This window comes from Hypanus sabinus, chromosome 3, assembly GCF_030144855.1.
Source record: "Hypanus sabinus isolate sHypSab1 chromosome 3, sHypSab1.hap1, whole genome shotgun sequence".
NCBI lineage: Eukaryota > Metazoa > Chordata > Chondrichthyes > Myliobatiformes > Dasyatidae > Hypanus > Hypanus sabinus.
Window position 1 is genome coordinate 124,006,448 of NC_082708.1, and position 27,081 is coordinate 124,033,528.

Consider the following 27,081-nt stretch of genomic DNA (forward strand, 5'->3'; position numbering starts at 1 on the left):
CAGATCATCTCCGCAGCTGGTTTCCAAGGGTAACCCTATCCTACCACAGTGATTCTCGTTGACTTGTCGCCTGCCGCCTCACAACTACCTTCCCTACTACTAAAAGACAATTTGCTTTCTCCCATTCCCAGTTCCCACAAAGTCCTGAAGCATTAACTCTGCTTCTCTTTACAAATGCTGCCTGACTTGCTGAGGATTTCCAACATTTTCTGTTTTTTTTATATTTTGGATTTCCAACATCTGCAGTTTATTTCATTTGCCCTTCATCGAATTCAATGATTTCAGGTAACTGGACTTTGCAGCATGTCATAGAGTTGTACAGCAGAGAAATTCAGCCTACCACATTAATGCATGATGTCCATCAACACCAATCTCACTTCCATATTCCGCTTGGCTCAATTCAGGCCTGCCAAGATCTCTCAAATGTTATTACAGTTCCTGCCTCCACCAGCTTCTCTGGCAGCTCGATCCAAATGTAAATTATTTTTCTATGTGAAAGATTTATCTCCTAAATCTCCCTTAAACCTCATCCTTTTCACCTTAATCCTATGCCGTCTTGTCTTAGACACCCCTACCACAGGGAACAGACACTGGTTGTCTACCCTGTCTACGCCCCACATAATTCGATATACTTCTATCATGTCTTCTCACAGTTTCCTTTGCTCCGGGGAAAAGAGATCTATCCTATCTAATCCTTCCTGAGAGCTTAAGCCTTCCTGGTAACACTTATTGAGTCTTCTCTGCATCATCTCTGCCTTACTGACATCCTTCACATAGCGTGGTGACCAGAACTCCCTCTAACCATAGCCCTCCTGTTGTGAGAGGACAGATCTGGGCTGTTCTGATGCAAGATCATCAACCTGAACATGCTGATTGTATCTCCATGGGTGCTTAATATATCTAGCACTTCTCTTTTTCATGCTCTAAGATAAATGTCTAAGAGTGTGCAGCTTCAGACTCCTTTGAATTTGCATCCAGTTTAATATATGGGCTAATGTTCAAATGGCAGGGGAGAAGGAGTTTCTTCGAAAGTCTACAAAAGTTACAGCAGCAAAGCAAAAGAGATCACCAGAAAACTCACAGTTTTAAAAACAGCACTATGTGTCAGCAAACAGCCTGATGGAACTTGTCATGTTGAGGGGCATCTGTAGGAGGGAAGAAATTGTTGACATTTCAGGTGGACAAATTGTCAGCATTTCAGGTCTAGATGCAGGATTTTGACCCGACCCAAAACATGAATGATTCCTTTCCCCTCCACAGATGCTGCTCGACCTGCTGTGTTCCTTCAGCATAACATTTGCTGCTTTGGCCGCAGTCTGGTGTCGCTACCATTTCTCAAGTTGTTCAGTATCTGAATAACAGCTTCACCTAATTCTATTAGACTGTATTATTAATCAAAGGTCTTGGAGTTCGAGCAGACCAAGCCGAACAGTAATAAACGTTACCTTACCATAGGTGTAGTACTCCACTTCCGGTGGCAGAGGCACAAGTGACATGTTTTTCTCCTTCACAAGTTCATCTACAAACTGTTGTGCTTTTGAAGCTTCCAGGAATGCTAGGAATCTTGCTGTGAATGCAGCTATAAAAATTGATAGCATTCCAAAATCTAGAAGATTCCACATTTGGAAAATATACTCCCGTGGTCCTTCTGTCCAAATTTCCTTACATTCAGTCCACATCATGCCTATAAATAGATTATTTTGGACAGTTACTTTTCACTCAATTCTTCGCTAGAAGTAAAGATTTTATTACATACACTTCCCATGAAGGAATCGACCTACCTAGTATCCACACCATGATTAGCATTTCTGTCCAAGTAAACATGGTGGTTTTCATTCTGAAGACTTGTTCAGGATAATCCAGGACTGTGACATTGGGTAAGGTTTTGATGCCTTCAAATCTGTCAGAGGCATTAAATACTAGTAAACACAGAAAGATGATGAAGGATGCTGCATGCATCACAAACTTCATGAAGGGACTTCTTAGAATCTTCCCCAGCTAGAAGAAAGAAATTAAAATATGCATCCATCTTCTAGATACATGCTGATAATCAGTATTTTTACCTCAGAAATAACTGTGTACCCCGTTAAACACCTGATGTTCTCTTTTTTGAAAGTGACTTTCACACTGGAAAACTACTTCAGCATTACCACCAGAAGTTCCTGTCCCATTTTCTCCTATCATGCTCCTGCTGCATTTGACTGTCTGGGCTGCAGTTCCATTGAGGTGGGAAACCATCGGCCAACTCCACGTGTTTGAAGACTGGGTGTATTAACTCTTTGAGCAATGAGCTTCAATTTTGCTCTCCCTTGACAACTACAAATAACTTTTTTTCCAGCTGGAATCACATACTTTGTCAACAAGAAACATGAACAGTAATTACTTTGCATTCCAGTCCCTAACTTATTAATATCTTTAGTATTATTCTGAGGTAGATGAGCATATCAAATGCTGAAAACTGAAGTTACAACTTTCCTGCTCTATGCAAAATCAACAGTAAACAGTACATTTGCTAATTAAATCATGGACGTTGAATTAAGGTATTGTTTCACATCCTTACATTATTATTGAAGGCGTAAGATAATAAAAAGCCTTTATATAGCTGTGCATTTCCCTGATGGCTGTAACATCCTCATGGACGGCACATTTTCCGATTAAGTAATGGACAATGCATTAATGTATCATTTTATAATCTTAAATAATTGTATAACTGAGGAAACATCATGAGTATTTGCAAAGCAGCACATTTTCTGGTTGGGCAACATCCTCATTAAACATTACATTGGCTAAATAAATTAATGGAAATGCATCAATGTATTGCTTTCTGATCTTAAATCATTGTTAGACGACAATAGAAGTCTTTAGAAAGCTGCACATGAGCTTTTGAGATCTTGAGCTTTTACAATCGGTGTTACAGGTTTTTCCTATGAATCATGGTTGTGAAAAAAAGCTAACTAGATTCCACCAACAGTTACAGTGATCGATAACAATAAAAAAGGCCATGGATAATGCATGTATGAATAGAGCTAAACAAAACCTTATATAAAAAGCATAAATTAAATGACTAATTAAATTTTAATATGAAAATACCTGGACAAATTGATATGATAGTGCATCAACTACCATCAGTTCAAGCCATTTTAAATCAACTGATAGTTTCATTCATCTCTGTTTAAATGCTAAACTGTCAAAGTATTGGCTTAACAATTTAATAATTTTAGCTCCAGCAGTCAAGGCCCAATGAAGAAAGGCTAACAAGGAAAGTGTGTCATATTGACCACCCTTATTTAGTTTGGATAGTCTCAGAGTCATAAAGAGCTCAGAAATTGCCCTTCGGACCAAATCTCCATGCTGACTAAGGTGCCTTTGTGAGCTAGTCCCATTGGCCTGCATTTGGTCCATATCCCTCCAAACTTTTCTTATCCATTATACTGTCCAAATATCTTTTAAATCATAGTTATACAGCTCTATCACTTCCTCCTGGATCTCATTCTGTATACCTACCATCTTCTGTGTGAAAAACTGAGGCCCTCTTTAAATATTTCCCCTCTCACCTGAAACTTATGCCTTCTAGCTTTAGACTTTCCTGGGTAAAAGTCTGTGACCATCTACCCTATCTGTGCCACTCATATCACTCTATAAAGTCACCTCTTGTCCTCAATGAAGCCAAGTGTGACAAACATCACCTCCACCATCTTGTCTATCTGTGTTGTCATTCTCAGGGAAATCCATAGCTGTATCTCTAGTCCTCTCTGTTCAATAACATACTCCAGGATCTCTTTGTTTAGTGTACAAATCCTGCCCTAGTTTACTTTACCAAAATCCACCATTTCCCTATTGACTGTCATCCCATTTGATCTAGATCCTGTTGCACCTTAAATAATCTTCTTTCCTGCCCACCACCACCAAGTTTGGTGTCATCTGTAAACTTACTGATTATACCAACTGTACTTCCATCTAAATGTTTCTCTGTATGACAAACAACAGGGGGGCAAGTACTAATCACTACAGCACACCACTGGATCTTCAAGTTGAAAAACAACTTTTTAAAACCATCTTCTAACTCGATCCACCAAGCCAATTGTGTATCCGATTGGTTAGCTTACCCTGGATCCCATGTCATCTCAATTTCCAGACCAGTCTATCATGTAAGTCAGAAGTATCACTAAATTCAATTCAATTCACTTTATTTTCTCCGAGGAACTTTGTTAGTGCAGAGGTAAGGACAATATCACAGAGCTTAATATACACAACACCACACTACATATAGTTAAACACAATATAAAATACTCACAAGATCATGTAGATGACATCTTCAAAAGATAATTAAATTTGTGAAACACAATCTGCATATGCAAAGCCAAGCTGACTGATAATCCTAATCAGTCCTTGCCTTTCCAAATCCTGCTCTATTCGATAAATGAGCTATTATCGAAGTTAAACTCACAAGCCTGTGGTTCTCTGGCTTAAAAGACTCATATAACGTTCCCAGGAAGAACTGGAGATTAAGATATCATGGGCTGTATGTGGTTTATGGCAATATGTTCCTCAGGTGCTAAAGAAATTCACCAAGTCCCCATCAACTTGGACCAATGTTTATTGATGCTCCATAGAAAGCATTCTAACTGGAAACAGGGCAATTGCTCTGCATGTGACCACAAGAAACTGCAGAGATTTGTGGACATCACAGGAAACAATGTCCCCTCTACAGAATCTGTGTAAACTCCTCACTGCCTTAGCAAAGCAGTGAAAATGATCAAAGACCCCAGCCACTCCAGACATTGTATCTTCTCCCCTGTCCCATTGTGCGCAAAATACAAAAGCCTGAAGCTCATAGCACAAGGCTCAAGGGCAGCTTCCACCCTACTGTTATCAAACTCTTGAATGGACTTTTTGTCTGATAAAATGTACTCTTGGCCTCACAATCTACCTTGTTATGATCTTGCACCTTATTGTTTACCTGCACTGCACTCTTTTGGTAGCTTTAAAACTTTATTCCGCATTGTTATTGTTTCACTGTATTCTGGGTCAATGCACTGTGTAATGACTTGACCTGTATAAACAGTATGCAAGACAAGCTTTTCATTGTGTCTTGGTATATATGACAATAATAAACCAATTCCTACATTATTTACCAATGTACAAGCAAATATTATGTCCAGAGGTGTAAGATGAATTTTGAGAACTCGATAATTCACAGCAAATGAGTGCAATTTAAATATAAAAACATTGAAATTCAATTGCATTAAACTCAAAAAAATGTGGTATCTGACCAAATGTTTAGGCCATTAACTATTTAAATACATATTCAATCTCACAGTTCAAAGTAAATTTGTTATCAAAATATATATATGTCAACATTTATAATCCTGAGATTTGTTTTCTTGTGGGCGTCACAGCAAATATAAAAAAAAACTATAGAATCAATTAAAAAACGCACACAACAAAGACATTCAAACAATCAATCTGCAAAAGAGAACCAACTGTGTAAATGCAAAAGTAAGTAAAAACAAACAAAATAATAATAATAAATAATAAATAAGCAATAAATATCAAGACCTTGAGATGAAAAGTCTTTGAAAGTGAGTTTATAGGCTGTGGGATCAGTTCGGTGATGGGGTGAGTGAAGTTGAGTGGTTATCCCCTCTGGTTCAAGAGTCTGATGGTTAAGGGGTAATAACTGTTCCTGAACATTGCGGTGTAGGTCCTGAGGCTCCTTTACCTCCTTCCTGTTGGTGGCAACGAGAAGAGAGCACAGCCTCGATGGAGGGGTCATTGATGATGGATACTGCTTTCCTGTGACAGCTCTCCTTGTAGATGTGCTCAGTGATGGGGAAGGCTGTGATGGACAGGGACGTATCCACTACTTTTTGTTTGCTGTTTCATTCAAGGGGTTTGCTGTTTCCATTCCAGGCTGTGATGCAACGAGTCAGTGTGCACCTATAGAAGTTTGTCAAAGTCATGCTGAATCTTCTCAAACTTCTAAGGAAGTAGAGCTGCTGCTGTGCTTTCTTTTTAATCACACTTGCATGTTGGTCCCAGAACAGATAATCTGAAATAATAACACTGAGGAATTTAACTCCATCTCTGATCCTCCAATGAGGGCAGGCTCCTGGACCTCTGGTTTTGCTCCTCCTGTAGACGATAATCAGCTTCTTGGTCTTGCTGACACTGAGTGAGAGGTCAATGTTATTACATCACTCAGCCAGATGTTCAGTCTCTCTCCTACATGTTGATTTTTCACCAGCTTTGATTTGGCCAATGACATTGATGTCATCAGCAAACTTTAATATGGCTTCGGAGCTGTGCTTAGCCACACAGACAAGTGTGAAGTGAGTAGAGCAGGGGAATAAGCACAGAGCCTTGTGGTGCACCTGTACTGATGGAGATTGTGAAGGAGATGTTGCCGCCAATCCAAACTGACTGGGCTGTGCAAGTGAGGAAATTGAGGATCCAATTAAGGCCAAGCTCTTGAAGTTTTATTTGTTAGCTTTGTGGGATTAGTTTGATAGGACAGAATGCAGAGTCAATGAAGAGCACCCTGATGTATACACCTTCACTGTTCAGATGTTCCAGGATTGAGTGAAGAGCCAATGAAATGGCATCCGCTGTTGACCTGTGGTGATAGTACGCAAAATGGAGCAGAAACAAGTCGCTCCTCAGACCGAAAGGCTGACCCCAGATGAAATTACACCCTGATCAAAAGTCTGAACAATCAGCAGTGGAACAGAATAGCAGAGGGATGTCGAACTAGGAAGCAATAACCATACCAGTGATAAAATACACTTGGAATGGGAAATAATTTTGCTGACATAAACTGAGGGAAGATCTTTATTTGCCAATGCATTTTCTCTCTGCACCTCAATTTGCTAAACAATCGCAGTTAAATCTGAAGCAGAGTAAAAGCTTTGGCTCTGACAGAAGCATAATTAAATTAATCAGCCCTTATTAGGAAATTATGGGATGCTTTGTTCCTTAATCTATTTACTTTGTCTATCTATGGATAGTATTACTGTGTATGTTATTTAAGTATGAAACCTTCTCTTTAAGGAGAGAGCTTTGAATGAATTTTTAGCGTGCCTATTGTGACTCCTGGTAGTCAATTTCTAAAATCAAAGCCCAAAGAATATCCATGGTTCTGAACTAGAACACTTTGATAAATAAAGGGTGCGATTGGTGAATTTATATTTTGTTTTGCATATGTACTAATCATTATAATATTTTGAAAAATTCTTTGCCACATGAGAAGTACATCAAAAATTTATATTAAATATATTGTTCTGCTTTGCTTCCTCAATGAAAAATTGAACCATTAGTTCCCTGAGCTGAGATCATTGATTCTTCACACCCTGAGCATAACATTTGCAAACATCAGCATATTTTTGGAAAATATAGCTAATCATAAACACAAGGAGGTCTGCAAATGCTGGTAATCCAGACTCAAAATGCTGGAGGAACTCAGCAGGTCAGGAAGTGTCAATGAAAATGAATAAACAGTCAACGTTTTGGTCCCAGACACAACTTTGGGACTGGGAAGGAAGGGAGAAAACTTCAGAATAAAAAGGTGGGGGCAGCGCAAGGAGGATAGTTAGAAAGTGATAAGTGAAGTCAGGTGGGTAGGAAAGATAAAGGGCTGGAGAGAACGGAATCTGATAGGGGAGGAGAGTGTACAACAGGTGAAAGGGAAGAAGGAGGGGCACCAGGGGAGGTGATAGGCAGATGAGGAGAGGTAAGAGGCCAGAGTGGAGAATTGAAGAAGTGAGAGGGAAGGAGAATATTTTTCACCGGAAGGAGAAATTGATATTCGTGCCATCAGGTAGCTATTAAACTCCGGAGGTAATTCAGGGTGAATAGTTGTGCACAGCATCGAGGAAAGTTGGTGGAGTCAGGCAGAAACGCACTGTACCCCCTTCCTGAAATGGTGCGTGAACTAACTACTCCTTTGTGATGTCTACAGGCAATAGTTTAGCTACTTGGACTGTTTACCATTATGCTGCACTAAATGAGTGAAGACAGCAAAATTACAGGTCATGCTAGTAAATGCCTCAGCACTACGATTGTTAAAACATGTCTGATGCACTATCAATAACTCCAAAAGACTGGAAGTAGAGTAAATACTGAAGGGCTTTTATTAGCAGTAAAACAGAGCACGTCCATGCTGGATGACTGTGGGAGGAGCAGAGACACAATCACCTTTATCCAGGGGTCTGTGGGAGGAGCCACAGGAGCAGTCAGCAGAGGGGCGTGTCCAGACAGATATACATGGTTTACCACAATGCTAAGGCCTATAGACTGGTGAAGATTAAATAATCAATTTTGTCATCTCAGGATAGTGCCAGCTGATTTAGTGGAATGCTCTTTTTTATCATATTAAAAATGACCAAAGATCAATAGTTGTAGATGGATTTCTCAAAAGGTAATGAATTCTAAAAATTTAACTTAAGTTCCCTCTTGCTCACTGAATAAGCAAGTAGCATTTTTTGAACTTCTCTCTTTGAAGAAAATCTTCCTTGGAATTCATTCACGTTCCAAGTGCGCTATTTTGTGAAATCAGCTCATTGTACTCTTCCCCTAAAATTCAATCCCAATGAAACTTACAAATCTGTGTTTAATGGTCCTGGATGAATTTCTCGTCAAAAGTCCACCAAATAGTTGTAAATTCTTTGTTTGCAGCCAACATTCTGACAATTTGTAGATAGTCTCAACTGCCCCTGAGCTGACATTTGTTGCATGTTCTAAAACCAGACCAGAATTTGAGAAACGGATACTGCCTCATTAAAAACCTTCCTGTTTGTGAAACAAGTGAATTTTAATAACGGGAAATTGAAATGAAGATAACTAAGTGTAACCTAAAATAGTAATTGATTATTTTTGTAAAATGTTAGACATTATACTGGCCATCAGAAAGCATCAAGATACGTAAATCAACCAGGGATCTATTCAATCAATAGCCACATAATTTTCCAGCAACAGTAGTGACCTTTATCAACTTTCAAAATCAATCTATCCCTCAGTCAGTGACCATATGATTATTTATTATGTTAATGAACTAATCACAATATTCTAGAAGGATTTCAAAGCAAATGACGACAGACAAACAAGTTTCAGAAAATTAATTTTTGCACCAATATGAAAAGTTGTTTGTAAGTGGACTTGGATTATTTATCAAGCTGTAATTTTATTAAGACTGAGATATTAAATCTTAGTTTAAGAATATCCTGAACACGCAAAACAGCTTTGCTTTACTACAGCTTCACAATATAGTTCCATGGTGTTATATACAGTGTCAAAATTTATAGAGAATAGCTGATATCTTGGTATTTCCTTCTTTTCCACAAAAATCCTTCCTACATATAAAAGAAAAATTCAGGGATTTTACAGTGCTTGATTTCACATTGGAAGCATTCTGAGGACAGCTACTTTATCTAATTGGATTGCATATATGTGTTTTCTCTTGTCCCCAACCATTCTGGTGGGCCTTTCAAGATTTAAAGCCCACCAGAATGGTTGGAGATAAAATATTAATGAATTCCAAAAATATTCACCATCTGACTGCATGTTTTATCAATGGGAGTTGTGCTATTTGCATAATTTCAAAATATAATTTTTTAGAAGAGGAATATAGTTATTAATGCAGGGTGATTACACATGTGCATATATTATGGAAACAGCTTCTAAAGTAAAAATTCTCTCTTTTGTATTTATTCAGTAAAAATAAATATGTGAGGTTTTCCCAGTGTTTAGAACAATAGTTAACTAATGCACATTTGATCAAAGATATGTTGAATACCATAGTGTGTCAGTGAAATCAGATGCATATGTTTGGAGTGAAAATACACCTCTGGCTTCCAGGTGTCTCCTCAGGAAAATAAAGATCATTACTGATGGCGATCTAGATAACATCTGGATCAAAGATTGCTAATATGAGAAACTAAAAATACATTAGAAATACAAGACTTTGTTAAATTAGAACAAAACTGAAAGGCTGCCTGAATTTAAGAAAATCACATGAATTGAAAGAAATAATTTATTCTGTTAGTTGGATGCTTACTATGTGGTAGTGTACAATATCATAGACCTTTTGTCAGAAGCACAGATGTAACTAAAATAGGCACAAAAGCAATTCAATACAATTCACTTCCTTGGGTAAAGCACTGCATCCCTGAATTACTGTAAACTGTCATGACTATGTTGAATGATTATGCACCATAGGAGCAGATTATGAAGCAGACAATGGCAAGTTGTTTACTACAGTCTGTTCTAAAACTGAGTTCAAACCACCAACTATAACCCGAGTGTAGTTATCCAAATACACTTACAAAAAACATATCATACTGGAGCAAAAAGATAATTTGCTACTCCTGATGATTGCTTCTCTATTTTCATCTACTTTAGTTTTCTATTACATCTTCCATGTTTCAAACCTGCCACATGAAAAATGTTTTGAGTTAACACAATAACATGAAACCATGACCCTGTAAATCAGTTGTGGTGAACTACATGTACCTGTCTACACCCCCCCCCTCCCCCCCGCTGACTGCTCCTGTGGCTCCTCCCACAGACCCCGGTATAAAGACGATTGGAGCCACAGACCCTTCCTCAGTCTCCAGGATGTCGTGTGATAGTCACTTGCAGCTTCCAGCCAATAAAAGTCTACCTTAACCCTCATCTCAGAGTTATTGATGGTGCATTATCAGTGACACACATTAATATGTGAGGTTCTAATGGCTCCTGCTACTAGTCAAGCTATTCTTTCACCTTTGGCTTACAATATCAATAGTTATATCTATGCATCTTTGTAGTATGGGCCATTTTTCAATAGATTTTTATGATTAGAATTTTATATAAGAGCTCCACAGAAGGTAGCTATGATTTTTTAAGCACATGGATTAGCAGAATTTTGTTTAAAAATGACATCACTGTTATTAAACATTATTTGGATTGGTTAGTTAAATAGTAAAGGTACCAATTTCTTAAAAACATTAAAAATACAAATATAGAAATGCTTTAGCCTTGAAACTGTTCTAAACCTCAAAAGGGGGCTAAGCCTTTGATGTATGGTTAAGTTACTGCACGTCCAGTGTATGAACTAAACTGAAGCCTTCACTAAGAACTGAATCAGCTCTCCCACAATTTTTCATCTTCTAGTTTCACCATCACAGAGGAACTCCAGCATGTCACATTTACAAGAGACTGGGGAAGGTAGGAAGATTTGGTGCTTCAGACAGGGATGGGAATGGTAGGTTGGGATTAGAACAACAGGGGCAGGGGCAATAAGGGGTGGGCTGGGATATACTTGGAGTGGATCTGGTGGTATGAGAGCTTTGAGGACAGATCAACATGTGTTAAGCAGAAAATATAAAAGGAGGATCTATGCATGGACCATATTAAGTTGATCATCACGTACGATTTGCCAAAGCTTCTTGTGGATTATGAAAGAACTAAGTAATTTGACAGGAATAGCGTCAATGTGTGCATTAATTGCTTTTTGACAACTGTACGTACATGACAACCCTCCATGCCTGTTTTTAGTGAAACCCCCTGGTTTCCTTAGCTGTGTAAGTCTGGGGAAGACACACTCTGGTCCTGTCAAACCCATGAGACTGAGACAGTTCTCCCACCCCAAACCCCGGTTTGTGTGATACTGTGTAATTTGCTGCTCTGTTACAAATTAGTGTCACAAAATAAGAGACAGTACACTGCATGTGATTAAAGGAATTATATTTATGAACCTTAACTAAAGGGTTAGTATAGGAAAACAAAAAGAAAAGGGCCCATTTTAATGAAACAGTCAATGTGCACAAGCTGAAGCTCACGGTTTCACTGATATTCACCGATCTTCAGTTGATCTTGGCACCTGGCTCCAAGAAAACATGGTCACACACAGTGTCGAATCCTACGACCAGCTCTCTCAAGCATCTTCTCTCTTCATTTCCCGCCAAACAAAATCCCCACGACCAACCTTAGTGACCTCACCAAACCTACCCCCAGTTCCACTTTCTTGATTGGTTGGCACACATTCCTCATTATCCCTCATCTTCAACAGTAACCCAAACAGGCTGAAAGCAGAATGGACTGCTTCTACAGAGCTGCTAAATGAAATACCTACAGTATAACAGTAAAAACGTGAACCAGGGCATTACATTAGTTTCTTTCCATCATGGACGTTTCTGAGCCTTAGTAGTTTTAAACGAAAATCTTATCCCTTTAATAATGGCTTTAAAATGAGCAAGATAAAGTCTCTAATGGAAATAAAAAGCCAAAGGCAAGCCTCAGGCAAAATTTAAAATGAAAAGAGTTGAATTTCAAGGTACCTGTTTCTACAGCTACGTTTGAGGAAAACAGAATGAGAAAAGACAATGAAGTACTAATGCCATTGACAGTAACATTGACATCCAAACTAATACACAACATGTGCAGATTAAGTTGCTCCTCACGAATTGAAAACTTTAATTTATGTCTTCATGCCCTGTGGCTTTATTTTTCACATTTAAGTTGTGAAATGATGCAAGCAATGTATATTTGTCACTATTTTCATAAAGAGCCAAGCTTTGAAAATATATTGTGGAACATTAGTCATGTTATGTTGAGCTGAACGTACTTATAATGGAATTCATTTAAAATAAACTGATTTATGGCAAGGATAAAATATTAGATAAGTAAATTTGGGGCAGCTGGGCTAAGATTCTGTATGCCAGCGCACCACTTTGATTTCAAAGCTTTTTGAAATTTCTTTCATAAAGACAACACTGCATACCTTGCTACATGGGGCAATCCAGTAGCCAATTGCAAGAAATGGGAGTCCAATTGCAATAACGAGCACCACAAGGCATTTCATGGTGATGGTTTGCTCCCGTAGTCCTGAGAGGTTTTCATACCATATTGAGAGTAGCTGCTGCTGGCAATTTGGATGGGCTACAAACTGTAAGGAACACACAATTATTGATTAATTCCAAAACTCTTCAGTTCTCATACATCTATTTAAATGAATGAGTTTTTAGAAAAAAATGTAACAGAATGATTGTCAACGGCAACAATTGTCAAACGTCAACATCCACAGCAAATTGTAAATAGTCCCATTCAGGCTTTGTTTCCTGATAGCATTCCTTCCTCCAAGTCAAAAGATTCAAGGTCCAAATTTTGCTCTAGACAGCACTGGGAACTTAAGATTAACTCTTAATTTTTGGTTGGTGTCCAGCAGAATATAGCCATCCAGTGGTGAATTCCCTTTGATAAAACCAGTCCGCATCAACTGCTATAAAAATCGTCAGAGATAAGAAAAGAGCGGGCTCACTGTCAACATGCTAACTTTCAAAATGGTTTTGCACTGGAAGAACGTAATGTCCTCCCAGTGTAATAAAATGTCGTCTCCAATCCACCCTGACTGTTAACTTTTAGCACCCTGTCCCTTAGCTGTTCTACCACAGGTGTAAAGGCCAGGCAGAGGCTGCAAATTATAAACATACAAGGTGCTTCAGATGCTGGAAATCCAGAGAAACACACTCAAAATGCTGGAGAAACTCTGCAGCTGAGGTGTTATGGTCTGTAATTCCAAAACATTAAATGAGTTCAAAGGAAAACAAGAGAGCTGAGATGTGAATCTTAGTTTGTTCTTTGAGCAAAGCGCTCACATATCATGTGAGCATCACGACATATGCACTTCACTTATTTTTACATACTACCCATAATTAATTATTTAAATAAAAAAGAATGCTCAATCAAACAATATATTTACAATATTACTCAAATACTACTGAAATATTAAATACTCAACCTTCCTCTATGCTTAGCTACAAACTCTCATTCAATATAAAATGCATCTCAACTATATACACAGTATACTATAAAATACAACTTCTATATCCACACATCCACAGCAAATTTTAACTTGTCCCATTCAGGCCCAAAGATTTAATCGCTGTGGAGGATTTCTTACTCTTGTGGGATAATGTCTTTCCTGACAAGGGGGTGCGGATCACTCTGCTTGGCAGGTGAAACTTGTGGCTGTCAAACAATCTCAGGTTGCAGGAGTTGACTCTGACACCGCAGGAAGTGGTTCTGACAGCAGCAGCCCACCTTTCTTCTTCATCCTTGTTGTTCTAGTTTGTGCATCTTGATCTTGGAAGGTTCATTTAGTTCACTGGAATATTAATCCTTCTATTGCTCTCTTTACGATCTGATCTCTCCTTTTGGTTTCCTCATCCACAGCATCATCTGACAAATCCTCTGTTTTCCATAGACTCCTTTTTTTTAACCTTCCTTTCATCCAGCTGGGCTTTGGTTTTTGCATCTACTTTTACAAGCAGCTTTTTGTCTCCTGTTTGAAGTTCATGCAATAACCTTAATGAACACAGAGTGGGTTCTGGTTCTTTATACTCACAAAAGCTGAATATTTGCAACTTCCCTGAAGCTCCTAGAACTCTTTTCCAGCTTTAAATCAAGCAACATTTTGCATGTACCTGCCTGGTTAACATATCAGAAACTTTCTCAGATATGTTGCCTACAAAATCGGTTATGGTTGGATCTCTGTTTTTGTCATTTTCATGTTTCCTCAGAGCAGTACGGCCCTTGCTTGGTCCAATATGCTTTCCAATCATAAACCACCAACATCTGCTTCCCCTCTGTTGGGCAATGGCTCATGGTGTTCATCATGAAGACAGTTGTGGCATTATCTAGTATTTTCCTTAATTTGTAGGGGACATGACATGCAAATGGTGGATGGATCTCCAATCAAGTTGTAGTTGTCTCAGCCACTCACTTCCCCACAGTGCAGGCCCTCCTGGTTTTACCATAAACAAGTCCAATGTGGCTTATTGGTTATTGTATTTTCTTGGAGTTACTTTTCTCCAGTATAAGTTCTTAGTTGGATATCTGCAGGCTTCAGTTTAGTATTTTTGAATGCCTTTCAAACCCACTTTGTGGAATGACTGAAACAGCCAACCATGAGTTCAATTCCATTCTAATTAATTTCCCGTTGACTTCTGCTGTCAGCCATATTGCTTGTTTATAGTTCATTTTCGCATTGTAAATCTCAAGGATACATAAGTCCTGTGGCACTCTCGTCACTATCAGATTTTTCATCAACAGCAGGCAGATTGGTGCTCTTTTTAAAAACTGCATCTTGACTTTTAATCTTTTTCTCTTCCCTGCACAGTCCATTTATTTTTGTCTGCCTGACATTCTCCTTGTATGTGTCCTACTTTGCTGCATTTTCTGCAGGTTTTGCCTTTAAACCTGCATTGCCGTGGTGTATGTGAGCCCCTGTCACAATGGTAGCACCATTTGTTCAGCCAGGCTGATTTCTGTTTCAATTCTGCATTTTGCACCGGCAGACTTTCACTCCTGATTGCAACTCAGTTATGTCTGTCCGCGGTTTCCATCGAATACAGCAATTTTAATTGCTCTTTTAAACAGATTCCACAGACTAAGTGATCTCTCAGTGCATCATTAAGCCCACTGCTGAACTAACATTTTTTTTTAAATTGCAGCCTTAAAGTTAAAGGTAGTTTTAAAACTGCAATTCCTTTGTGGATTATCTGATATTTATGTCTTTTGATCACTGCTGTCAAAGCAGTAGATACAAAAATTTCAGATAGAGACTCTATATCCTTTGCTATCCTGTGGATTGTTTGGTTGATTTTATCTAACCAGGGAAGATCAATATTGGGAAGATTAAAATTTTTAGTGTACATACCCATTTAGAATTTGATTCTTTGCAATATTACTCTTTAGGGGTTTCCAAATAGATAAGACTGGCTTCTAAGGCTCATGGAAGTATCAAGTATCTGTACAAATTAGGAGCATCTAATGTCAATATGGTCCCAAGTGCAGTTTTAACTAGGGCCAGAATGTGCTTTGCAATAATTCTCCCTTGAGCTGAAGCTGTTTTTGCTGATAGCCTTTGGGCATAGAAGATATATTCAGGAAATTATACTGAAACCATAGTAAATCTCACAGAGTAAAATGCACCCTCTCAAAACACAGGGTTTCCATCTCCTCCATGTGAGACCCTTCTCAGATTTTCATTCCTGCCATGTACTTAGTAGTTACAAGGAAGCCAAGGACACCTAACCCTGATCTTCATCGGCCTCTGTCATTTCTATCCTTGGCATGAATGAGTCAGCATTATGCAGTCATTGTAATTGAAACACTCTGCTACTTATCTAAAGCAAAGAAAATACTGGATATAAGTTCTGAGTGCACATTGTTACTGGAAACTGTAAGTGTAACTAAATGGTAAGACTCCAAGGGAAAGTGTACCTTTTTGACTTCATATTTGATGGCCAGTTTGACACGGGTCAAGCCTGCTCTTTGACAGTGGTGTCCTTCATCTTGATCAGCTTCCACGTCACCATTCAGAATAGCTTCAACCTCCTCACTGTCTCGGCACAGGTCGAGGACACCAACAACAAAGTCTTTGCACTGCATAGATAGCTTGCGATAGTCATTCTATATCAAAACAATAAAAAGACACTGCTCAAGAAATTGGACTCATAAATCATTGTGGGTATTCTGTCTATGGAGTACAAAAATGAAAATTTGTTTAAAAGTTATATTTTCTCTCGAATTTTGAAAATAAAATCTTCACTCTTTTGTTTCCTCCATGCCAAAATCCCCAAGCAAGTTGTGAAGAGAGAAAGGCAGTCTCAAAGTTGGGAACACTAAATGTTCATATTCAAAACCCTGAGCTTAAGCTTTTAGGGAATTATATCTTTTTGAAGCATTTCTATGAAAATACAGCTGAAATAGGCCATATATAAGATGGTACAATAGAGATATCAGATTATATTTCCAATAACTTGGGAGAGCACCCATTGCTACATTACACAGTATTTCTTTATTCATTTATGGCATGTTCACAATCTTGTCCATTTGTATTTGTTTGGAAGGATGACGTGGCATGACTTCCTTAAATCACTACAGTCTTTGTGTTAAAAACTGCTGCACTGTTTGGTAGGAAGTTCTAGGATTTACATCCAGCAGTGATGAAGGAGCCATGATTTCCAAGTCAGTTTGGAAGGGAACCTGCAGGTAGTGATGTCCTGTATTCATACTGATTTTATCTCTATTGGCTGCAAAGGAATGCAATTTGAAGTTCAGTCAGTGCAGTTACAGTACATTTTGCAGACATCACAAAGTGGTGATAGCACAAGGCGTGTACGCTTACTGCAGTGGATGGGTTGCTGGCTGCTTCACTTTGGAGCACTGTCTGACCTGTATTCCTCCACAATAAGTAGAGATTACTTTATCATAAAAACTGACTCACATCTTACAGTCAGAGGAAATGGTCTAGGGTGTCAGAAGATAAGTCACTCATTGCAGACCTTCAAGCCTCTGTCTTGCTTTTGGGCTACACAACCATGTCTTTATGATGGCAAAGCAAATAAATGACAAGATGGTTAGACTCTCTTTCGCTGGATACAGTGTTATGGTGATGCACCATCAATAACTCACTCTGAGACGTAAGGCGAGATATCAGCTTTTATTGACTGGAAGAAGGAACAAGCAATGAGTGACCACCATACTACATCCTGGAGACTGAGAGGCCGGGCTCAGGCCTCAATCGCCTTTATACAGGGGTCTGTGGGAGGAGCCACAGGAGCAGTCAGCAGGGGGTGTGTCCAGACAGGTATATGTAGTTCACCACACATGGTGGAAACTGTGCCCGCCTCTTCACAGCACATGGCTGAATATTGCCTACATTTTGTAAACATGGAGATAGGTTAACTTGCTGAGAAGTTGCAAATAAATCTGAACTTTGTGCAACTATTGATGAAATACCTGCAGCCATGGATGAGGTAAGCTTTTCATAGCTGAAGGTCATTAATCTTTGGATGCCGTCCTCAAGAACTCCTGTAGTGGCATCCTGGAGCTGTGATGATTGGCTTTAATAATCCCTCTATCTCCCTTAATATCTTCCATCAAGTCATCCCTTAATCTTTTCTTCTAAGTTACAAGTAATATTGCAGTGTGATTTCTCCTTGTATTTGAACTCTTGGAATCCAGGTATCATTCTCATAAATCTTCACTTCACCCCCTCCATGGCCAATCTATCTTTCCGAAGCTGAGTGCTCAGAATACCCTGGGTGCAGTTTAGCCTGGATTTTAACAGCTGTAGTATAACTGATACCCTTTTGTGCACCAGTTCTCTAGACTGGAGTGGCTGAATTCCAATAGTTCATTGCATGTTCAACAAACCAGGAAAGAGAATGACAAGAAGCAGTGATGCTTAGAGTGTTTAGCCAGAAATACCATCTGTGAACACAACATGGGACAGCACGGTAGCGTAGTGGTTAGCACAGCGCTTTACAGTACAGGCAATTCAGGCTCAATTCCCGCTGCTGCCCATAAGGAGTTTGGACCTCCTTCCCCACGACCGTGCAGATTCCCTCTGGGTGTTCCGATTTCTTCCCACAGTCCAAAGGCCTACCAGTCAGTCATTATAAATTGCCCCATGATTAGGCTATGATTAAATTGGGGGATTGCTGGGTGGCAAAGCTCAAAGAACCAGGAAGGCCTATTCTCTGCTGTATCTCCATAAATAAATATATAAATAAATAAATCTAGATATATTTTTAATCCAGTTCATTATTTTGATCTCCATATTTGCTCAGACTACTCTTGGTAATTCAGGAATCCTGCAAAAGAAACAACAAAGGTACTGCAAAGCAAGCCACTCAATTCAATGTTTGAGTCCATTACACTGATAAAGTATTCAATGAATTTACAATGACTCATTTTTGATTCACTTTGGAAGGTCAAATTTGAAGGCCAAATACAGAATTAATGACAGGATTCTTGACAATGTGAAGGAACAGAGGGATCTTGGGGTCTAAATCCATCGATCCCTCAAAATTGCTGCACGAGTTGATGGGATTATTTAGAAGGTGTATGGTGTCTTGGTCCTCATTAGTTGGGGGATTGAGTTCAAGAACCATGAGGTAATGTAGCAGCTCTATAAAACCCTGGTTAGACCACGCTTGGAATATGGTGTTCAGTTCGAGTTGCTTCATTATAGTAAAGATATGGAAGATATAACGAGGGTGCAGAGAAGGTTTACCAGGAAGCTGGCTGGATTTGAGAGCATCTTTTATGGGGATAGGTTGAGTGAGGTAGGGTATTTCTCTTTGAGGCAAAGGAGGAGAAGAGGTGACTTGACAGAAGTGTACAAGATGATAAGATGCATAGATTGAGTGATAGCCAGAGGCATTTTCCCAGGGCAAAAATGACTAATGCAAGGAATCATAACTTTAACAAGATTGGAAGAAAGTATGGGGGGGCGGGGATGTCAGCGGCAACAGTTTTTTAAAACACGAATGTGGTGGGTGCATGGAATGCTCTGCCAGGGATGTGGTAGAGGGAGATCACAGTAGGGATCGTAAAGAATCTCTACAATAGGTACATAAATGATAGAAAAACGAAGAGCGATTTAGGAAGGTAGGGTTACATTGATCTTAGAGTAGGTAAAAAAAGTTGGCACAATATCATGGGTTGAAAGGTCTTTGCTGTTGTATGTTGTATATTCAGTGTTCTCCCATTTGGTGCATATAAAACAGGGCACTGACCTATCTTCCATTTGATGGTATTATTTATTGGTTATCATAAATATCTTGGGAAGGAGAAGGATACATAAGAGTGTAATTGAATCATACAACAGTGACACTAAAATTGGATAAAATTACATGATCATGTCAAAACTGGCAGGCCCATAGAATGCATTGCTGGACTGAATACCATTGCTGATAATACTCTTTTAAAAGGCAAGACAAAAGTACTCTAACTACAAAAATAAACATGGAACATAAAGATAGCCATTTCCTCATGTATGTAACTGGGATGATGTAGAAGAAGACAACTGCACTAATAAGTGATACACAGCATGTTGCTTTGATCTCCTTGCAAGCTAACGTCTGAGCATCCAGCACTCCTTCACTGGGGAAGAGGAAATGTTCAAGAGCGTGAACACCATTTTTATTAACTACCCAATTCATGGCAGCACAAGAATTGGAGCTGGTCAATTTAACTTCCTGTTGATGAGCAGAGCAATGTAACTTGAGAAGTAGAAGAACAGGCAAGCAACACCTAGAATAACACGGAACTGTGATATAGTAAGTGAAGATATTTTCTAGTATTTGTTTGATCAAGAATCAGGAATTACTGTATATCAACTGTCTAACCTTTCACATAAATTATGGATTATGGCATAGAGTAACCTAAAAAGAGGGAATGGAGAAAAATATAACTACAAGAAAAGGTTAACGCTCACCGATGATGTCACCTTGTGTGGACCCTTTACCAATTCAACTTTCTTGTTTTTAAGCTAGAAAAAAGATAATGGCACTGAATAGGTGAGGTTACAATGTTCACACTGTTAATCGTTGGTATAATTTTATCATCAATTTTGTCATTCAATATATTGTCTCCTTGAAGAATAGTTGAGAACATGTTTACCATAACATGAAATTGATAAAAAACAGCAAAATAAATTTAAACATTTTGATCAAATCCTATGTTAAGTATCACTGAGGAAAAACTTAAGGAGGAATTCTGCACAAAATTGGAATGTTGCTTTGTAAAGACTGGCTTTGAACTCAGATCACTAATAGATAAATGAGAGCGACTCATCTAAATTTGTCTGTATTTTGTGGGAAATAGAAATCACACCTCAAAAGAATAAAAAGTGCAATATGTCTGCCTTGCTGAGTTGACAGAGTGAGTTTTTAGATATTTAATTACTCTGTTAACTTTGCCACTTTGCTTAAATTATACAGAAAGGAAAATATACCAATCATTAACCTGCAGGCAGATTGCAAAAAAAAACCTGGAAATGTTATCATACAGCACTGCTTATTTCAGAGCTGGCTGGTTAACAACCCATTTGGATGATGTGAAAGATGATAAGAACCATTTCTGGATTTTTGTGCATCACTCGGAAATTCTGTTGCATTCTTCCTGACATTAGTAGGGCTTTAAGTGATGTAATTTCCTCTCCATGTGTTCCTTTTCAAGCATTACTGGGGAAATAGTTAGCATTTTTCTGGGAGAACCATCAGTGATCATATCCAAGGCAACTGAGATTCCATTTCATGGTATCAGGAAACCATACGTAAGTTCTATCTTTCAGGGCCTCCCAATGGTACAGAACTACTGCCGAACCAATCACCTTAACCCCTGACACAACCAAGTACATGATTATTTACATAAACACAAGTATTCTCTATGATGCCCTCCAAGGAAACACATATGATCCACATCAAATCTTGCACTCAACCTTCAATATGCACAAGGCATGTATAATCTATTACATTTGGGCAGAGACAATATATCAAAAATTATTTGCTACAACCAAAATCCAAAGGTATTAAATTTAAAAGCATGCTTAATTCAGTCCAATAAGACTCTATTAAGCCATCAACAGCTGTGATAACTGCATGCTACTTGAATATGTTAAGGTCCCAGCAAAGACATATAGATTTATCATAAATATCCAAACCAAGCTCTATTAAATCTGGAAGTGGAGCACATTTGAGCTGTGCTGTATTTATGATCTAAAAAACCATTTATTTAAATTATCACCCCATTCTTTCTGAAGATTCAAGCAAGCCTTCAAAGTTTCTCTTTCAAAAACTCACTCCACTAGTACAGTCTCCAGTCTCACAGCCCTCTATGTCTTATACTGAGCACAAAATGTTGCCTCCTGATGAAGTGTTTCGGCCCGAAACATCGTCACTACCTCCTCCCATAGATGCCGTCTGGCCTGCTGAGTTCTGCCAGCATTTTGTATTTTTATTTACTTCCAGAATCTGCAGATTCACTCGTGTTGCCTTTGAATTCACAAGATGTTCATATGTGGTTTGTGTGCATCTAATGCAGGCGGCATGTATATTTTGCATCAGTGCACATGTAACTGTGAGTAACTTCTGTTCTTTCATACATCCTACTCTTTTGTGTTAAGTTGTCTCAGCCCTACCAGCTCTGATCCAGCATGACACTGATCCTTCATTTTGCCAAGGGCTTCAGGGGCCTGATTTCACAATGTTAAGATTTCTCAATCTTTAATCACACCTGAACAAGTCCTGATCCCCTGATCGTTCCCCACATACCGATTCTGACTCTGCAATCGCTGGTAAGCCTCACCCTTCCACCCTGATCTGCTGATTCTACTCCCCACCCCCACCATTGTCGATAGATTCTCAGGAAGTTCTCCAACTATTATGCTTCTCCACAATCTCCACCCTCTCAACTCCAGGAGCTTCACATGTTCCTGGACAATTCCCTTTGTCTTGAGTAGAGCAGGAAATTTGTGCTAGAGACACTGAAGAGAATTCGAGCATACAAGAAACAAGATTGAAAACAGTAATGCACTGGAACCCATGAAAACCTGTCCTAGTGTTGTGCACAAGATGGTGTATATAATGCTGGTAACAAATATGGATTTTTGCATCTGTGCACATGCAATTATGAATTATTTCAGTCTTTTTTGTGCACCATAGGAAAGAACTTGCAGAAATGAACATCATGCCAGCATCTCCTAAAGGATTGTTATTGCTGGTGTTAACTAACCCTCTTTCTCTGACACGTACTCAAAGATCCTGGGAGAAGGGAAGTTTGACACACTGCTGTTGACTCCAGTGGAAGACCAGTTCATTCCAGCCGGTGACATCTGTTATAGAATATGTTGTATCGGTATGAAGTTGCGGAGCTTCTTACAGAGAGAGAGAGATTTTATTCTTGTTGACTTAACAATGAGCATCAGGCAATGCAGGCACATTGAGGGTCTTTGCCACATTGTTGGAATGCAGCATTGCCACAACTTTTAAGACAGAGTATGCATCAGCTGCAGCTGCCTGGAGAGATCTGAACACCACAGGGTTAACAGCAAGTTACTTTTAAAGGCAAAACAATCTAGACCAGCAGGTGAATGATCGGTTACATCATTGCCTTTGAAAACCATCCTCTGGAAACATTGATCTCTCAAGGTGAAAAGAGCTTCCAAAAAATGCCTGAAGGCTACATCCCCTACACCATAGGTGTCAAACTCAAGGCCCGCGGGCCATATCCGGCCCGGCGTACAATTATATCTGGCCCGCGAGATCATTTTAGATAGATCTATTATTTTAATTATTAATGGCCCGGCGATATGAAGCCTATGATTGTAAGTTAATACCAATCATAAAAATAATGCTTGCTCAGCAGTCTTCTTCATAAGAAACAGAATTAGAAGTGAAACACTTTGTAGATATAGCAGAGACAGACACATGAGAACAGGCTGAAAAAACGGAGGCAATGAAAGCTGTGTTCGCACACACCCGACTGATCCGGCCCACATGAAGCTGCATTTTGCCCAGTCCGGCCTGTGACCTAAAATGAGTTTGACACCCCTGCCCTACACCAAAGCTGTTTCCCCATTTCTCCTATGCCCTTCTTATTGAAATAGTCCTTAACTTCTCCTTTTGTTCCTGTTTGTGCCAGGTCAAAATAGCTTGGGAAAAAATACCTGTCTCAATATTGTGAAAAGCAATCTGTTCATTCATTGCCGCTTCCCAGAACTTTCCACTGACTTGGTCCCCACCAAACCTGCAAGTAATTGATGATGCCTTTAAATAGCACAGTTGTATGACGGCTTGCCACTGTTTAGACCTCACTTCTTTGGCTGAGACAAGGCATTAGCGCATTCACTAAATTCACATTGCCACACATTCTTTCATAACTTGCATTCTCTATGTTCTCCAAGCAAAGGTGTATGATCCACATCAAATCTTTTACTCAACCTTCATATGCACAAGGCATACTTAATCTATCCAAATTTCAAATTTAGTTCAATAAGATCTCACTAATAAGACCAACAATTGTCGTGATAACTGAATGCCAGCTAGCATGAAGTCCTAACAAAGGAAAATAAGTTTATCATAAATATTGAAACTCACTTCTGCTAATTCTGGAAATGTACCACATTTGAGTTGTATGACAATCATGATCTGAAAATTGCTAGTTCAATTATCCAAGAGCCACATATGAAGGTTCAAATAAGCTTTTAATCAAGTGCAACAGTATTCCTTGGTGAAAACCAAGAGGGAGCTACTGACATGATGATGGAAGCCCTGAACACTGCCAGAGATAGAGGGTCTTTATTGCTCCCCTAAACATAATGGGCTGTAAGTAGTAAGCAAGCTTTCAAAATTACTCTATCAAAAGTTCATTCTACTAGTTCATTCTCTAGCTTCAGAGTGCATTCTTTAAACACTTATTATTTGTCCCACATCCTTCACAGTTAATTGCAAATCCGATCTTCCTTAATTCTAGACTGTTAGGCCACTTGTTTCTATTACTTCACTCTAACTCTTCATCATTTGAAATAACTTTAATCACTCAGTGATCTCTTCTGCTCAGGCAAAAATAATCTGATTTTTTTTTCAGGTCTTTCTTTGCACCTACAGTACATTTCCCACACCAAGAAGCATCAATTAGAGAAACTGCATTTTGTTCTGTATCAGTTCACCTTCTATTTACAAGACTATTTCAAGACTGTCCAGGCTTGCACATACTTTATGTAGCTTCAGAAGTTTATCTCTATTTCTCTGTCTTACAAGGATAAAATTCACTTTGCACAGCCAAAGTATGGCATCAGCATTCTGTTTAACTCTTCCCAATCTCCTATTTATGTCATTGTTAAGAACCAATTTCAACTTTGGATTTAAAGTTTAATTTTTATAATGTACCAATTATTATACAATTGGGCATGTCAATGTAGGGAATAGAACCATATGCCTGTTTGCATTTTGTTCCAATGTACAACAAACTGTCTCACAGTTAACAGGTTACTAGGCTCAAAAAACACAATAATATTCACAGGAAAGTTCTGGAAATGAATTCACTCTCACATTGGCAGAAATATTTTATATCTGCAACATTTTGTTTCAATTTTATTTCAAATTTCTTTTAGTTTATTTTCAATACTCTTGAGTGCTTATTTCAACACTGATACATAGATGCCTTGGGGACAATATGATACTCCTTAGCAATGTCATCCGAAGTTCCGAAACCAATGCCAGTAACTTTCTAGGATTTTGGATGTGGTGATTAATGTTGAATGGAATAATTTTAAATAAAAGAACATTGAGATAGTGTTTTACTTTAACTAATAGTTGTTGGAGTCTGATTGAATTATTTGATGAACTGCCACTTCCTACTGAGCTTTTGCCAATGAAGAGAATAATACCCTCACACTTGACCTTATGTTTGGTGAATAAAATGAGTTTCAATATATAGGATATTTTATCACATACATATAAATATACAAGGCACAGTATATAGTATACCACACTTTATATGGATTCCTTTTCCTGTGAATAAATTCTTTTAATTTGTTTATATGTGCGAATGAGAAGTATTGCTTTGTTGAATTGCCAATTCCAACTTCTATTCTGCATGTTTTCATGGCAGAACACCCAAAATAAAGGGAAGACGTTAAAATAGACATTATCACTAGAGAGCAAGTGCTGGGTAATCTACTGGAACTAAAGACTGACCTTGTCTGCATTACAGGAAATTAAAAGAAGTGGCTTCAGAGCAAATCAGGAATATTTCTTTCTGGAAATATCACAACAGACTGGAACATCACACATGTAATGTTCCCATTCAAGCAAGGATGGAGACAGCAAGCAAAAAAATGAAAAGTCAACTACTTCAGTATTTGTCATCAGGAAAATGTTAGAACTTCTTATGTAAATTGATAGAGAGCATTTAGTAAACCATCCAGTAAGGTCAACATAGTATTATGGGCGGGTGGGGGAGATTCTGCTTAGCAAGTCTATTAGCTTGTTTTGAGGATGTTATGAACCTGGTGGGGAATGGAGCACAGATTTATTACATTTCCACTGGAATTCCAAAAGGCATTCATTAAGAAGCCACATAAAGGTTACTGATCACTTTAAGAGCTGAAGGAGATGGGGATAATATAATAAAACAGTCGGATGACCAACTCACATGAAACTGATCAGCAGGCTACAATTAGTGGAATACACGGTTGTAACCTGTGGTCTCAATTAGTTACGATCCTCATTTTGATGACGGGACCGTGTATATTTTAGTCAAGTTCACTGATAACACAAAGATGAGCAGGATTGGTGACAGGCATATGCAGAAAGGACACAAAGAGTCTGCCAATAAACATGGATAGCTTAAATAAGTGGCAAAGGTTTAGTAGATGTGAGGAAATATAAATTTATCTACTTTGGTAAGAAAAATAAAATATCTGGAATTCTCTACTCCAGGGAGAGAATGATTTATTCAATATATTCAAGGTTGAAATAATATGGGGGTTGAAGAAAGTGAGTTAAAGCCAAGATTAGTTCAGCCGTGGAGTTATTGAATAGAGAATAGTATCAAAAGACTTTCTGGTCTACTTCTGTTCTGGTTTTTGCATATTTTCAGCAGGAAAATAATGAGATTATTAATGAAACAAAATAATAACTTGATCAATAACAAAGTCACTTGAAGCATACAGCACTGACCAAACCCAGATATTCATCCATTTTCCTCCCAACTCTGACCACTGTTAAACTTCCAACATTTACCCATTTACACTCTCTCCTGAGAGAGAGAGTGAGAGAGAGAGAGAGAGAGAGAGAGTGAGAGAGAGAGAGAGAGAGAGAGAGTGAGAGAGTGAGAGAGAGAGAGAGAGAGAGAGAGAGAGAGAGAGAGAGAGAGAGAGAGAGAGAGAGAGAGAGAGAGAAGGATTAGCTATGATTAAATGGCAGAGCAGACTCGATGGACCAAATGGCCTAATTCTTCTCCTATGTCTTATAAACTTATGATTTGACTGCTGGTCCTATACCTTACATCTCAATCAATGTCAAACACGAGGAAATCTGCAGATGCTGGAAATTCAAACAACACACATAAAATGCTGGTGGAACGCAGCAGGCCAGGCAGCATCTATAGGGAGAAGTGCTGTCGACCCCACCCCCTCCGGTCTTCTCCTATCATTTCGCATTTTCCCCTCCCCCTCCTACTTTCAAATCTCTTACTATCTTTCCTTTCGGTTAGTCCTCACGGAGGGTCTCGGCCCAAAACATTGAC

At 38.7% G+C, this 27,081-nt stretch overlaps 1 protein-coding gene across 4 annotated transcripts in view; it reads right to left on the reverse strand.

Moving 5' to 3' along the window:
* The window catches only part of LOC132391634 (short transient receptor potential channel 3-like), a 140,662-nt gene that overhangs the window by 58,334 nt on the left and 55,247 nt on the right, over nt 1-27,081 (reverse strand). For 3 of the 4 annotated variants that reach the window (XM_059965076.1, XM_059965079.1, XM_059965078.1), the window contains exons 3-7: nt 20,267-20,320; nt 16,261-16,449; nt 12,758-12,922; nt 1,782-1,998; nt 1,451-1,684 (exon numbers count right to left, since the gene is read on the reverse strand). In XM_059965076.1, coding sequence (XP_059821059.1) covers nt 1,451-1,684; nt 1,782-1,998; nt 12,758-12,922; nt 16,261-16,449; nt 20,267-20,320 — 859 coding nt within the window. The remainder of the gene's footprint in view (nt 1-1,450; nt 1,685-1,781; nt 1,999-12,757; nt 12,923-16,260; nt 16,450-20,266; nt 20,321-27,081) is intronic. The other variant, XM_059965077.1, reaches the window with a different exon arrangement.